Source organism: Chiloscyllium plagiosum, chromosome 22, assembly GCF_004010195.1.
Source record: "Chiloscyllium plagiosum isolate BGI_BamShark_2017 chromosome 22, ASM401019v2, whole genome shotgun sequence".
NCBI classification, from domain to species: domain Eukaryota; kingdom Metazoa; phylum Chordata; class Chondrichthyes; order Orectolobiformes; family Hemiscylliidae; genus Chiloscyllium; species Chiloscyllium plagiosum.
This window is the reverse complement of record NC_057731.1, coordinates 58225726-58239767: the sequence shown is the minus strand read 5'-3', so window position 1 is coordinate 58239767 and position 14042 is coordinate 58225726. Positions and strand designations below refer to the sequence as shown.

At 44.0% G+C, this 14042-nt stretch overlaps 1 protein-coding gene across 2 annotated transcripts in view; it reads right to left on the bottom strand.

Moving 5' to 3' along the window:
* Positions 1 to 10300, bottom strand: part of cusr (Copper-only SOD repeat protein) — a 147443-nt gene extending 137143 nt beyond the window's left edge. For both annotated transcript variants that reach the window (XM_043713117.1, XM_043713116.1), the window contains exons 1-2: positions 9664 to 10300; positions 7450 to 9520 (exon numbers count right to left, since the gene is read on the bottom strand). In XM_043713117.1, coding sequence (XP_043569052.1) covers positions 7450 to 9520; positions 9664 to 9697 — 2105 coding nt within the window. In that variant the 5' untranslated portion in view covers positions 9698 to 10300. The remainder of the gene's footprint in view (positions 1 to 7449; positions 9521 to 9663) is intronic.
* Positions 10301 to 14042: the final 3742 nt, after the last annotated feature.

The following is a 14042-nucleotide window of genomic DNA, read 5'->3' as shown; positions in this document are numbered from 1 at the left end:
ACTCGGGTTTCACCAGTTTCCTCATTTCCCCTCCTCCCAGCCTGTCTCAGTCAAATCCATCAAATTCAGCACCGCCTTCCTAACCTGCAATCTTCTTCCTGACCTCTCCGCCCCCACCCCAGTCTGACCTATCACCCTCACCTTGACCTCTTTCCACCTATCACATTTCCGACGCCCCTCAACCAAGTCCCTCCTCCCTATCTTTTATCTTAGCCTGCTGGCCTATCACCCTCACCTTGACCTCTTTCCACCTATCACATTTCCGACGCCCCTCAACCAAGTCCCTCCTCCCTATCTTTTATCTTAGCCTGCTGGACCAACTTTCCTCATTCCTGAAGAAGGGCTAATGCCCGAAACGTCGATTCTTCTGTTCCCTAGATGCTGCCTGACCTGCTGCGCTTTTCCAGCAACACATTTCCACCTCTTCATATACTGCATCTAGTCTACGATTAGAGTGCAGTTCTGGTGTAGACATAAATTGATTTTAGAATTCCAAAATAAGGCTGTCTTCGCATTGGAGTTATTTTGTCTTGGAGTACAACAAGAGGACTCATTTACTGTGGCTGAAGATTCCAGCACCCAAAAGGAAACTGTGAGAAAATATAAAACAGTGATACTCTGCATTTCAACTGTTTACTGAGGTATGATTATCCTTCTTCTGGTGAAAGAGCTGAGCAGTGAGAGCAGACATGTGAGTAGAGAACCCAGAGGCAGAAGCATCAAGTTTTTAGCAAGGCAAAAAATAAAAAGATGGAGCAAGAAGTACACTGCAAATAGAAGGAAAAAAATGAAACGTTCATGTGAAATTCACTTTCTTTATTAATTTCCTCAATGATAATGTTATAATTCAGGTGTTCCCCCAGCATTTAAACTTGTGTTCATAGCAAAAATAATAAGCTTCCTCATGCAAACCAGGTTTTCTCTGAATCAAAACATGCAATTGAAATAACATTGTCATGAGACTAACAACTACCCCTTATTTATGCCACACAGCCATTTTGCTCGTTAATAAATTCAACTATTCTGAATATAATGGTCTAGTTTTTCCAGAAGTGGTCATTTCACATGGATTTTCACTCTGAGCATTTTTCACAAAAGAAGGAAGCTCTATGTTTCCAATAAGAGATTCCACTCAGAGCTCCCTCAGAAATGTAAAGTCATACTTTATACTCATAGTTTCTACAGGGGAGGGTGTGTCAGCTCCTGGGAAGTGTCAGATCAGAGTCTATGGGTCGTCAGTGAGGTAAGTATGGAGTCTGTTTAATTGTTATTCAGGAATTAAACTATATATTTAATTGTCTGACATTTCCTGAGAAACTATTTAACTTAATTCCATCAGAACCACCCAAAGTCTGATTTTTTGAAGACTTTCTTGGGGTTCTAACCACTTCCCAGGGAAATCCTTTGGTGAGCTATGTTAAGGAGTCTGCAGAGTCTCCATGCCCAACTCTCATTTATGCTCACAAATTGGCCAGCAGAAAATCTGCCCTATCATTTTTAGGAGTTGTTGAAAGAGTAAGTGGCATTCCATGTAGTCTCCATTATAATGTACACAATATGAAACAAAACAATGAAACAGTAAACATGCTCAATATGTGAAGAAATTTAGAGAAAATAAAATAGTAAAACCCACAATCACTATTTTGAGTGTTCTCTCCTAAAGTCTGATGACCACTGCTTGGCAGATACAACATGGAGCATTTCCTTTCCAGACGACATCATGATTTGGAGAAATTAAGTAACGTATGAGCCGTCTGTTAGATTAGATTAGATTAGATTAGATTAGATTACTTACAGTGTGGAAACAGGCCCTTCGGCCCAACAAGTCCACACCGCCCCGCCGAAGCGCAACCCACCCATACCCCTACATTTACCCCTTACCTAACACTACGGGCAATTTAACATGGCCAATTCACCTAACCTGCACATCTTTGGACTGTGGGAGGAAACCGGAGCACCCGGAGGAAACCCACGCAGACACGGGGAGAACATGCAAACTCCACACAGTCAGTCGCCTGAGGTGGGAATTGATCCCGGGTCTCTGGCGCTGTGAGGCAGCAGTGTTATTTAGGTGCTCTTCGATGCAAGACAAACCCTTCATTATAACACCATATGTCTTTTGCAATCATATTTTGTCTTGTTATTTAAAGTATCGACCAATATGTGACAATGTACAGTTTGATTTACCCTCCCTTTATGGTATGGCTGTATTAAAGATGCAATAACTGCACTTGTAAGCTTGCACCCTTTCAGCCCTTAACTGAATTTGAGGTTATTATTAAAAATGTATCTCAGAGGGTGAATAATAATGATTAATACCAGGAGCCCAGGTACTGCAACCATGTTCACTGGGAGTTAGTCTGCAGTGCCACAGTGAGCTGGATTTTAAAGTCCCTTTTTTAAAGTTCACTAAGAAGAAAACAATTCCACGTTAAACCCGTCATTTCAAAACAGTTCAAATACATGCCAAGTTTAATCAACATGTCTTATAGTTTATCCTCATTTTAGTACAAGTTGAGTTGCCAACAGGTACTCATTTCACAGTTGGCATGTGGGACTCACATTAGCAATAATGTTTATACAACAGGCATCCAGGGCACATCTGATCTGGTTGCATCTAAGTCCATGATTAGTGTATGTCAGGTGTACAATGAAACAAAGCCAGTGAACAAAATCTCCATGGTCTTTATTACGTACATGTAGAATGCACAGAACCAGTGCTACCATTTTGACACTATGCAGAAATCCATCAACACTCCTTAGACAGCACCCTCCAAACCCACAATCTCTACCATTGAGAATGACAAGGGCAGCTGATGCATGAGAACACTACACCCGCAAGCTTCTCATCATCCTGACTTGGAAATAGATTCCCATTCCTTCAGTGTCTCTGGGTCAAAATCCCGGAATTCCCTCATTAACAGCAGCACCAAACAGACTGCAGTGGTTCAAGAAAGCAGCTCACCACCACCTTCTCAAAAGCAACTAGGGATTGACAATGAATGTTGGCCCAGTAAATGAAGCCCAAGAGCTCTGAATGAATAATTTTTAAATTTACATGACAGCAATGCTATTGAAAGAAATGAGATGTTGAGATTTGCTTTTGTGTGAAGTGGTCATTGTCAGCATTTGTTGTCCCAAATGTTACTTGTCACTTATCAACCCAAGCTTGGATAATATCCAGGTGTTGCTGCCCGCAAGCACTCAACTAGCAGAGAGCAACATCCCCATTCACATTCTCCTGCATCCTCCTCCCCACCGCAAAGCAGCCCCCACCCACCGTGTGTTTGGGCTCTTTGATTCCAAATTCATTCAAATGCTGTTTTGATGTGAAGGGCGGTGATGCTCACCTTTCCTATGGATTTCAGCTCCTATTGCTTATGTTTACACCAAGGCTGTAATTAAGTCAAGAGCTGAGTGGTCCTGGGAGAACCCAATTGGGCATTACTGAGCAGTCTAGGTTCCCAAAAAGCTTCACTTCTAAATTTCAGTAATATTTTAAAAACTGAAAGAACTGTGGATGCTGTAAATCAGCAACAAAAACAGAAGTTGCTGGAAAAACTTAGCAGGTCTGGCAGCATCTGTGCAGAGAAATCAAAGTTAACACCTTGGGTCTGGTGACCCTTCCTCAGAACTGATGCTAGCTGGGAAAATGCCAGTTTATATGCAGAAGATAGGGTGGAGTGAAGGGGTAAGGAGTAAACAATAGGTATGGATAGAGCCCAAAGAGAGAGAAGAACAGTTGGATAGACAAAGGAGTTGATAACAATCTGACTGGGAGGGTGAATAGCTGTTAATGGAGACTGTTAGTGGCTAACAGTAGGTGCGTAATGGCAGGCTACATGATAACAAGGCCTGGTAGGGGGCGAGGACATGGGGGAATTTAGATCCTGTTCCCTGTAAAGACTCCATTACATTCTCCTAGTTCCTCCATCTCATATGTTTCGATGAAGCCAACTTTGACAAAGGGAGCCTCCGAAATTTCCACCTTCTTCCACAACTGACTATTCCCAGCACTATTGTCCACAGGGGCCTCAACCGGGTCTGACTCATCTCCTGCACTTCCGCCCTCACTTCCCCCCACCTTCCCTCACGGAACAGTGATAGAGTTCCTCTTGCCCTTACCTACCATTCCCACAAGCATCCACATCCAGAGGATCAGCAGCAACTTTCACCACCTCCAGTGAGATGCCACCATCAGACACGTATTCCTCTCATATCCCTTGTCCGACTTCCACAGGTACTGGTCCCTCCAGGACACCCTGGTCTGCTCTTCCTTCACTCCAAACACCACTCCTCTCCACAGCCCCATGGCACCTTCCCCCGCAACTGCCCAAGAGCACTTGCCCATTTACCTCCTCCCTCCAAAGGGCCTAAACACACCTTCCAGGTGAAGTAGCACTTTACCTGCACTTCCTTCAGTCCTGATCAGGACATTCCTGAAGAAGAGCTTATGCTCGAAACATCAATTCTCCTGCTCCTCGAATGCTGCCTGACCTGCAGTGCTTTTCCAGTGTCACACTTTTGACTCTTCCCACAATCTAGTCGACTGCACTCACTGCTCCCAATGTGGTCTCCTCTATGTTGGGGAAATGAAGCATTGATTGTGTGACCACTTCACTGAATACCTACATTCTGCCAGCAAAAAGAACGACCCTGATCAAAGTTTGTGAGAAGATTTGTAGCTCGGGTGCTCGTTGCTGTGGTTCTGTTCGCCGAGCTGGAAGTTTTTGTCGCAAACGTTTCGTCCCCTGTCTAGGTGACATCCTCAGTGCTTGGGAGCCTCCTGTGAAGCGCTTCTGTGGTGTTTCCTCCGGCATTTATAGTGGCCTGAGCTTCCAGTTGCCTGCCACTTTAACAACCCACCTTGTTATCAGGCCAACATCAGTCTCAGGCTTGCTGCACTGCTCCAACAAAGTTCAGCGCAAGCTGGAACAACAGCATCTCATTTTCCCCTTGGGGACGCTGCAGGCTCTGGACTCAATATGGAGTTCAATAATTTTAGGGCCTGAACTCCCCAATGTCCTAGCCCCCTACCACACACATCGGGCCTTTTCATCACATAGTGTGTAATGGAAGACTATCTATTGTTAGCCACTAACAGTTTCCATTTACAACTATTCACCCTCCCAGCCAGATCATTATTGGCTCCTTTGTCTATCCAACTGTTCTTCTCTCTCTTTGGACTCTCTCCCTACCTTTTACTCCTTACCCCTCCCACCACCTTATCTTCTGCAAAGAATCCAACATTTTCCTAGCTGCTATCAGTTCCGAGGAAGGGTCACCGGACCCAAAATGTTAGCTTTGATTTCTCTTCACAGAGGCTGCCACACCTGCTGAGCTTTATCAGTAGCTTCACTTTTCGATATTATTTTGTCTCTTTATATAAAATCATGTCTTCTTGAGACATGAGACAATAAATACAATGCCTGAAACAGCATTATTAAAAATGTTATTTATAGCAACTGATTTACCTGTATTGAAGAAAATCTTTCTAAATAATTTATTACCAGCTGTCCTGGAACTGCATTATGAATGGATTTCCGAGCTTAAATAATAGTCTCTATTTTCCAGAAAACGGAAACATGATCATCTAACATCAACGAACAAATGCCTTTGTATTTTATAGTGTCAGAATTTAATCAGGATCCCAGGTAATAACCTCAAAACAAATGTATTCAACAACTTTTACACTGAAGGAATGGCCAGCATTTTAGAAGATGTTACCCATAGCATATCTTAAATACTGGGTGAAAAGCATTGTGTTGTACAATACATTCACACACTGCTGCGCAAGATCTTGACTGTCTGCCAGTTCCCTGACTTTCTCAATCTGCTTTAGTTTCTGTCTGCTTTCACATCTCTTCCCATTGAGAAAGTTAGTAGCTGGTAACACAATTAGCAAATACTTTAAAAGAGTCACAAAGTACAGACCACACTAACCCATTGATGGCAATTGGTCACCTGACAGTCAGTACTTACATTGTTATTAGTGGGTACATTTACAACATACAATGGGAGTAGCCTTGAAAACTGTAATTTCAAAATCCATTTAGGTGAACCCAGCCTTAAAATTGGTGCAAATTACTTCATGACAACTTTCCCTCCTCACTCAAATCATCAAAACAGTTTCGTATTGAAGGTGGAATACAGGAAGCGCAACTACAACATAGATTATTTAATACATTAAACACAGTAAATGCTCCAAGACACTTCATAGATTCAAAACAAATACCAAGTAGAAATATTTCCAATGTGGTTGCAATGTATAATCCATCAGGAGATTTTTTTCAAATTCATTTACAAAATGTAGGCATTGCTGGCGAGACCAGTAGTTATTGCCCAGATGGCTGTTGAAAGTCAAATACATCGCTGTGGGTCTAGAGTCACATTCAGGCCAGACCAGGCAAGACGTTTCCTTTTCTAAAGGACATCCATGAACTAGATGAATTTTTCCAACAATACACAACTGCTTCACAATCACTAACTGCAGATTTTTATTGGATTTCACCATGGTGGGATTTGAACACTGGTTCCTCGAACATTACCTGGCTCTCTGGGTTAATAGTCTAGCAATAATACCTCGAGGTCATCACCTCCCCATGCACAGGGATTCACATTTTAAAAGGGATTGCTGCATGTTCACAGACATTTTGTCCTTTGAAGGATAAATTCTGGACTCCTTACATGGCTTTAGTAGTGGGACAAGAATAAGGGGAGGAAATGTAAGTCATACTTGATAAGACAGCACAGGAGAAATTGAACGCTCTTCAAACATATTAAAATGAAAAGCTAGGAGTTTAGCATTCTAAAACATAAACCAACCTTGCTAAAGGATTTGCGAATAAATCCGCTTCAAATTCTGGAATGCTAAACTTGTACATTTTCATCTAACTTCTCAACTTTGAAATATATTCAGATCAAGGATATCCTGAATGATCTCTGAAATCTAAGAACTGCATACGTTAGGTTGATTATAGATTGAGATAAATGCTCGGCACAACATTGTGGGCCAAAGGGCCTGTACTGTGCTGTACTGTTCTATGTTCTAAATCAGTGTGGCAGTTTGGTTGAGCCATAAGTTCCAAAATAAGCTGGGAAAACAATCAACTTTAGCTTCCTTTCCTCATCTCTGCCTAGTCATCTTGGATGGAAAGTATGCACATGGATTCTGGGTAAAAATTGGGAGTGGGTTATGACACTCCCATTGTTCAGGAGGTTGCTGTCACTCCCTGTCTATACTTGCACATAAAAACCAGCAAGTAATGGATAACTCCCTGCCAATGGAACTGCTCTCACGCGGCACCTTTCTGAAGAGAGAAGTAGATTTGAAAAGGGATAGAGTACTTTTGCAAACCTCAAGACAAAACCCGTGTGAAGGGCTTTGAGAAGATAGATACCATTCAACCAGCCCCAGGCAACAAGAATTAGCGTGTTTGTAAGACTTACCGTGATCCATTTGTACGGTAAATAACCAGTGAACGTCTAACGATGCTGTGAGGCCCAAACAATGGCATGTTCCCGTCCATGTACTTTTGAGTTGTTTGGTTCCATCTATCCAGTGTTCCAAATTTCCCACTGAGATCACCAACTGCATACTGGTCAACTGTACCATTGGATGGCTCTGGAGATAAAGATTCATTTACATGGAACGGGTTGTAACGACCTCCAACACTAGAGTCAGAACAAGCATCGGTGCTAGACAAACCAGCTCTGATGGGAAGAGTATGGATGCTGTAAGTTCCTGCCTCAGGATTCAGATCAGTTAAAGTCACCTGCACATTTGTATGGTCTAAATCTGAAATTTGTTTAAATGTCACATTTACATTTATTTCATCAACACCCCTCCATGAATCAATCTCTACTGAAATGGGGTGAAGAAAGGTTATATTAGCACAAGCTAAGAAAGAGGCTGCGGAATTTGCTTCATAAAGGACCACCGATCGAGGAACAATGGAAAGTTGCCCAGAAAGTGCTGATGTGGTGTCAGTAAAGAAGTGCTTGCTGGAAACTGCACTGTTGTCGCTGGTCAGCTCAAGTGCTCCATGTTTCTTGGAGAAGTCTCCAGCTTCACATCTGAAAGGACTGTCTGGGCCGCACTCTGTGTCATACTGACTACCAGTATCCACTCCGAAAGGGTTAAAATTTTTCTTGGTACTTAAACAAATATTTGAATCAGAATCCAATTCAGAGCTAATGGGATATTTGTGAACGTGCCAAAGGTGACCAGTGGTTGCTGGAGTGGATGAGTTGGTATAGGAAAGGTCCATAAAAATAGACAAGTCCGAATAGGGGCTGCTTTTCAGCTGTTGAAAAATGATTCTGCCTGACACTGGGCTTGTAAATATGGCTACTGCTGTTGTGACTTCACTGAGGTACTCAATTGTAGCGCACAGCCATCGCGATGAATTGGGGTGGTGGATAACGACAGAACGCCCAACAATGCTATTTCTCCCAAACAGTGGTAGATTCCAGTCCTTAAAGGTGCTTTCAAATGTGTTCAGGTTAGTTAAGAAGCCATGCCTTTTACTCAAATCCCCTACTTCATATTGATCATGAGTTTCATTTGCATTTTGGGGATAGTGTGGCCCAGAAGGAACCTTCCCAAATGGATTCCAGTGCCCTCCTAGATTATCATTCGCACAAAGCTCATCTCCAGGAATACGACGTGGGGGCACTGGGAAATGGTGAACATGGTATGGGCCAGCCAGTTGGCGCAGGTTCCTCAGAGATACAGTGTAGCTGGTGGCATCAAATGGGGAAACTTGATTAAACTTGAAAGTTCCTTTGACACCTTTCATATCTATGGAAGCACAGACTTCCTTTGCTCTTAGCTCCTGAACTTCAGTGCAAAACCATTCAGTGCCGTTATTCATATACAGAAAGAGGCTGGGGGTCCTGTCTGGTAAAATGACACCATCACTGCGACTTTTTACAGGGGATAAAGGGGTGCCCACTTTAAATGTGCCGAGCAATGTGCCAGTCTCTGGTGCCAGGGAGCAGTTGTCTGCCCCTGCTTGCAGGTAGAGGGTCACATTCAGCACTCCTTTGCTGCTCTCTGCAATAGCCATCAGATCGGTGAGGATTCTCCATGTGTTCTCACCAGCATTCTGGCGGATGTAGACCTGACCGGCGACCGACGAGAAGAACTTCCCTTGCCAAGTCGAGATGCTGCCAACTTTCCTCACAGTGGCACACGCTTTCGAAGCATTGGCACAGCCCTGGATGGTGACGGAGAGATCGGAGAGGTCCGATGTGGTCTGGAAGAGGCTGGTCTCCATCACAGTGCTGTTTGTAGTGTTCGCCATGAAGCTGTACACTTTCTCGCCGATGTTTGACTCGTTACAGGGGTCCCTGGAATTCCCGTACATGACCGGGAACTCGTGCAGGGAGATGGAAAACTGCTCGCAATCGGCCTCCAAATCGATCTGGATGTTTCGGGAGGAGGTGTTGAACTGCAGTGTGCCCTGGATCCCTGCCATGTTTACATCAGCTCGGTACAACTCGGCAGACACTGACCCTTTAATAAAAAATGAAACCTCATTAGATCCCATCAACAAAATATACTTTTAAATGTTAAGTCTTAGAGAACTACTCGGAGACACTGCAGCATTCGACTCACAAGTATTAAAGTGTGAAAAGTTCATGACAGTCTAAACTTACCGAACAGTGCAGCGAGCAGCAAGCTCCACATCATGTCGGTGCCCTGAGGAACTGGAGCCGGTAACTGGAGAATGGGAGCAACTCAGTGCCAGGCTCACAGCCGACAGGAGCTTGACTTATAACTCAGCTCACTGGAATTTCTGCCTGGCGATTGGGTAGCTTAGATATTGTTCAGCCCACTTTCCATGGCTCGGGCTGTCTGAATGTGCTTTCTAAAGGCGGGAGCTTCCTAAATTCTCTATCTTTATCAGAGAGTTGTGTTTCATTTATTTTAGTTATACATAATTTTATAGTCTATTAAATGTTTTTCAATTGAAAAATAGATGTCTGCACAAAAAGTAGCGACTTCAGTCCTGTCAAGGCGTGATTCCGATTTTTCGGTTCTGTCTTCGATTCCCAACAGTAACTGCGACAGGGATTAAGTTACAGAAGGCTCCAAACTTTGGGCAAGGAGCTGCCTTACTGATGGAGTTGGCTTGCGTGCTGCATGAATCACAGAACCAGACAGAAAGGAAACAAGGAAGGCAGATGTGTAGGCAGGACATTAATCGATGTTTCAGAAACACAGTGCCTCCCCGTCGTCCGTTCCAAGATTAAATCGGGTGGATCAGAGCCCTTGCTGCTGCCTCTCTCTCTGTCTGCCTGTCTACCCCGCACTGAGCCGAGCTGAGCGCACCTATTGCGGCTAGACTTTTCTGTTTAAAGGCAGTCTATCCGTCTTAAAGGGAAGTTGCACCCAGTTGCAGGAAGCTACAATTGCTGTTATATAAGGGAAATTGAATACCAGGAGAAAGTGAGGAATGCAGATGCTGGAGAGTCAGCATCGGTAAGTGTGGTGCTGGAAAAGCACAGCAGATCAGGCAGCATCCGGGCAGCAGGAGAGTCGGCGCTTCAGGCAAAAGCTCTTCATCAGGAATGACAGCAACTCCTGGATGCTGCCTGACCTGCTGTGGTTTTCCAGCACCACACTTTTCGAATTTGGAAACCAGGGCAGACAGAACACACCAGACTCACACCGGGAGGCTTGATGCCGGAAAGAAATACCATGGGCCCATGGGGAGGGGAGTGGAATATCCTAAGAGTGGATTAGGAATGAGATAGTGAATGACCTCAGTTCCCAGAATCTGCAGCCAAGGACCTAGCCCTGCAAAGCCAAAAATAATGTGCGGAGAAATCAGCTTCTCTACAGTTCTTGTATCCAGCTCAACGGATGTGAATTTTGCTTTCTACATTTTAACAGAATGAAATGCTGTTACAAAAGCATCAGCCTTGCCTCAATGATAGCTTTCTCAACCCTGCAACAGAGTTCATCAGGGAGGCAGTGGTGTCATGGTAAAGCCACAAGACATAAACCAACTTGTTGATTACACAGACAAAAATTATTCCAGACCCACAGCAATGTTGTTGATTTTTAACTGCCTTCTGAAAAAGCCTAGCTAGCCACTCCAGTTGTATCAAAACTGCTACAAAGTCAAAACAAAAGAATACAACTGGACAGACCATCCAGCATCAACCTAGGTACTGGAAACAACACCAGCTAACCATAGCCCTGTCAACCCTGCAAAGTCCTCCTTACCAATATCTGGGAGTTTTTGCCAAAATTTGGAGAACTGTCTCACAGACTAGGCAAGCAACAACCAGCATTGCCAAACTCACAGAATCTTATCTGACAGATGATGTCCCACAGGGTAGGTTCTGTCCCATGACCAGTACAGGCCCACCAGAGGCGATGACTCTGTAGTATACACAATCAGAAAGGAAGTGCCTTTGGAGTTCTTCATTTTGATCCCGATCGCAACAAAGTCTCATGGAATCAGATCAAACATGAGCAAGGAAATTGCCAGCTGATTACAATCTAACACCTCCCATCAACTGACGAGCCCTCCATGTTGAAACAATTGGACGATGCATTGAGGGTGGGAAAGAGCATAAAATGGTCTTTGGTTGGTGTCCTCAATGCCCATCACCAAGAATGATTTAGCACCACAATTACTTACTTACCAAGATGATGAAATCCTAAAGAACATGGCTGCTGGACTGAGTCTTTGAACGCTGGTGAGGTACCTGAAAACACCAAAAATCTACTTGATGTCATCATCATCAACCTACCTGTCACAGATGCATCTATCAATGAAAGTATCTGTTGGAGTGACCACTGTTCTCAGATGTTTCATCACCACGCTAGATGACATCATCAGTGAGCCTCTGGTGAAGTGTTGGTGTTCTGTCCCATTTGCTATTTATCTGTCTCAGTTTGTTGTGGTGCATGATATCATTTCCAGTTCTGTTTCTGAGAGGTTGGAAAATGGAGTGCAGATCCGTATGTTTGTTAATTGAGTTCTGGTTTAAATGCCAGGCCTCTAGGAATTCCCATGCGTGTCTTTGTTCAGCCTGTCCAAGGATGGATACATTGTCCCAATCAAACTGATGTTCCTCTCCATCTGTGTATACGGATACCAGTGATAGTTGGTCATGTCTTTTGGTGGCTAGCTTCCTGCCGGTTTGACTAATGTAATGTATGTCGCAGTCCCTGCAGGGTATTTTGTATATTACGTTCATTGTGCTGGCTGTGGGTATGGGATCCTTTAACTTCATCTGTAGTTGTTTTAGTGTGGTGGTAAGTTTGTGGGCTACCATGGGTTTCTTCTAGTTTGTCACACTCTGTGATGATAGAAGTCTCATCCACATAGCAGACCCAAAGCTCAGGCTGGATCATGGGAAGGGCTGTTTATTCTAACTTCTGTATCTAAGGGCTCGAGTAGTCTGACGGTCATCTCTGAAATGTTTTTGATGTCGGGTAGGATGACCAGAGTCTCCAGGCATGTGTGTCTTCTTGTTTTAGTCCGTTGTGGAGGAATCAGTGGACTGTGCTTATCGGGTAACCGTTGTTCCTGAATATGTTGTAGGGGGTTCCTCCTCAGCTTCTCGCAGCTCCTAGTGCTGCAGGAATTCCTTAACATCATCAAAAATGCCAAGATAGAGGACAACGAGGTCATGGTCTCTTTTGACATGATGGCCTTGTTCACATCAATAAACATCACCCTAGCCAAAGAAACACTGGCCTCACTGCAAGACAAACAGGGTTCCAAAACCTGACAGTGCCAACTCCATCAGCAAGGACAGCATCCTCAAACTACTGGAACTGTGCATCACAACCCACTTTACGCTCAAACGACAAGATATACAGACAAATCAATGGAATGCCTCTGGGATCACCAATATCAGGACTTACAGCAGAAGCAGTTATACAGAAGTTAGAATAAACAGCCCTTCCCATGATCCAGCCGAAGCTTTGGGTCCGCTATGTGGATGAGACTTCTATCATCACAGAGTGTGACAAACTAGAAGAAACCCATGAACACATAAACAACGTTCTCACCGGTATAAAATTCACCAAAGAGGAAGAGAACAATAACTGACTCCCCTTCTTGGATGTCATGGTAGAACAAAAAGCCAATGGAGAGCTGCAGACCAGCATCTACAGGAAAGCCACATACATTGACCAGATACTCAGCTACATAAGCAACCATCCCAACTCCTACAAATCAGAACATTATTTAAATGAGCCGCAATACACTGCAGCACCCAGGAACTATGAGAAGCTGAGGAGAAGCACCTATACAACGCATTTAGGAGCAACGGTTACCCGATAAGTGCAATATGCCAATTCCTGCACAATGGACCAAAACATGAAGACACAATACACCTGGAGATTCTTGTCACCCTACCACATAGAACTAAGAACAAAGAAAATTTACAGCCCAGGAACAGGCCCTTTGGCCCTCCAAGCCTGAGCCGATCCAAATGTACTGTCTAAACCTGTCGGTCAATTCCTAAGCATCTGTATCCCTCTGCTCCCCACCTACTCATGCAACTGTCCAGACGCATCTTAGATTAATCTACCGTACCTGTCTCTACCACCTCTGCTGGCAATGCAATCCAGTCGCCCATCACCCTCTGTGTGAAGATCTTAAACTTTCCACCTCTCACCTTGAAAACGTGACCACTCGTGATGGAATCCTTCACCCTGGGAAAAAGCTTGTCTCTATCCACCATGTCTATATCCTTCATGATTTTGTAAACCTCAATCAGGTCCCCCCTCAATCTCCTTTTTTCCAGTGAAAACAAACCTAACCTACTCAACCTCTCTTCCTAGCTAGCACCTTCCATACCAGGCAACATCCTCGTAAACCTTCTCTGCACCCTCTCCAAAGCATCCACATTCTTTTGGTAATGTGGCGACCAGAACTGTTCACAGTATTCTAAATGTGGCCGAACCAACATCCCGTACAATTTTAACATGACTTGCCAGCTCTTATACTCAATACCCCGTCCAATGAAGGTAAGCATACTATATGCCTTCTTGACCACTCTATCCA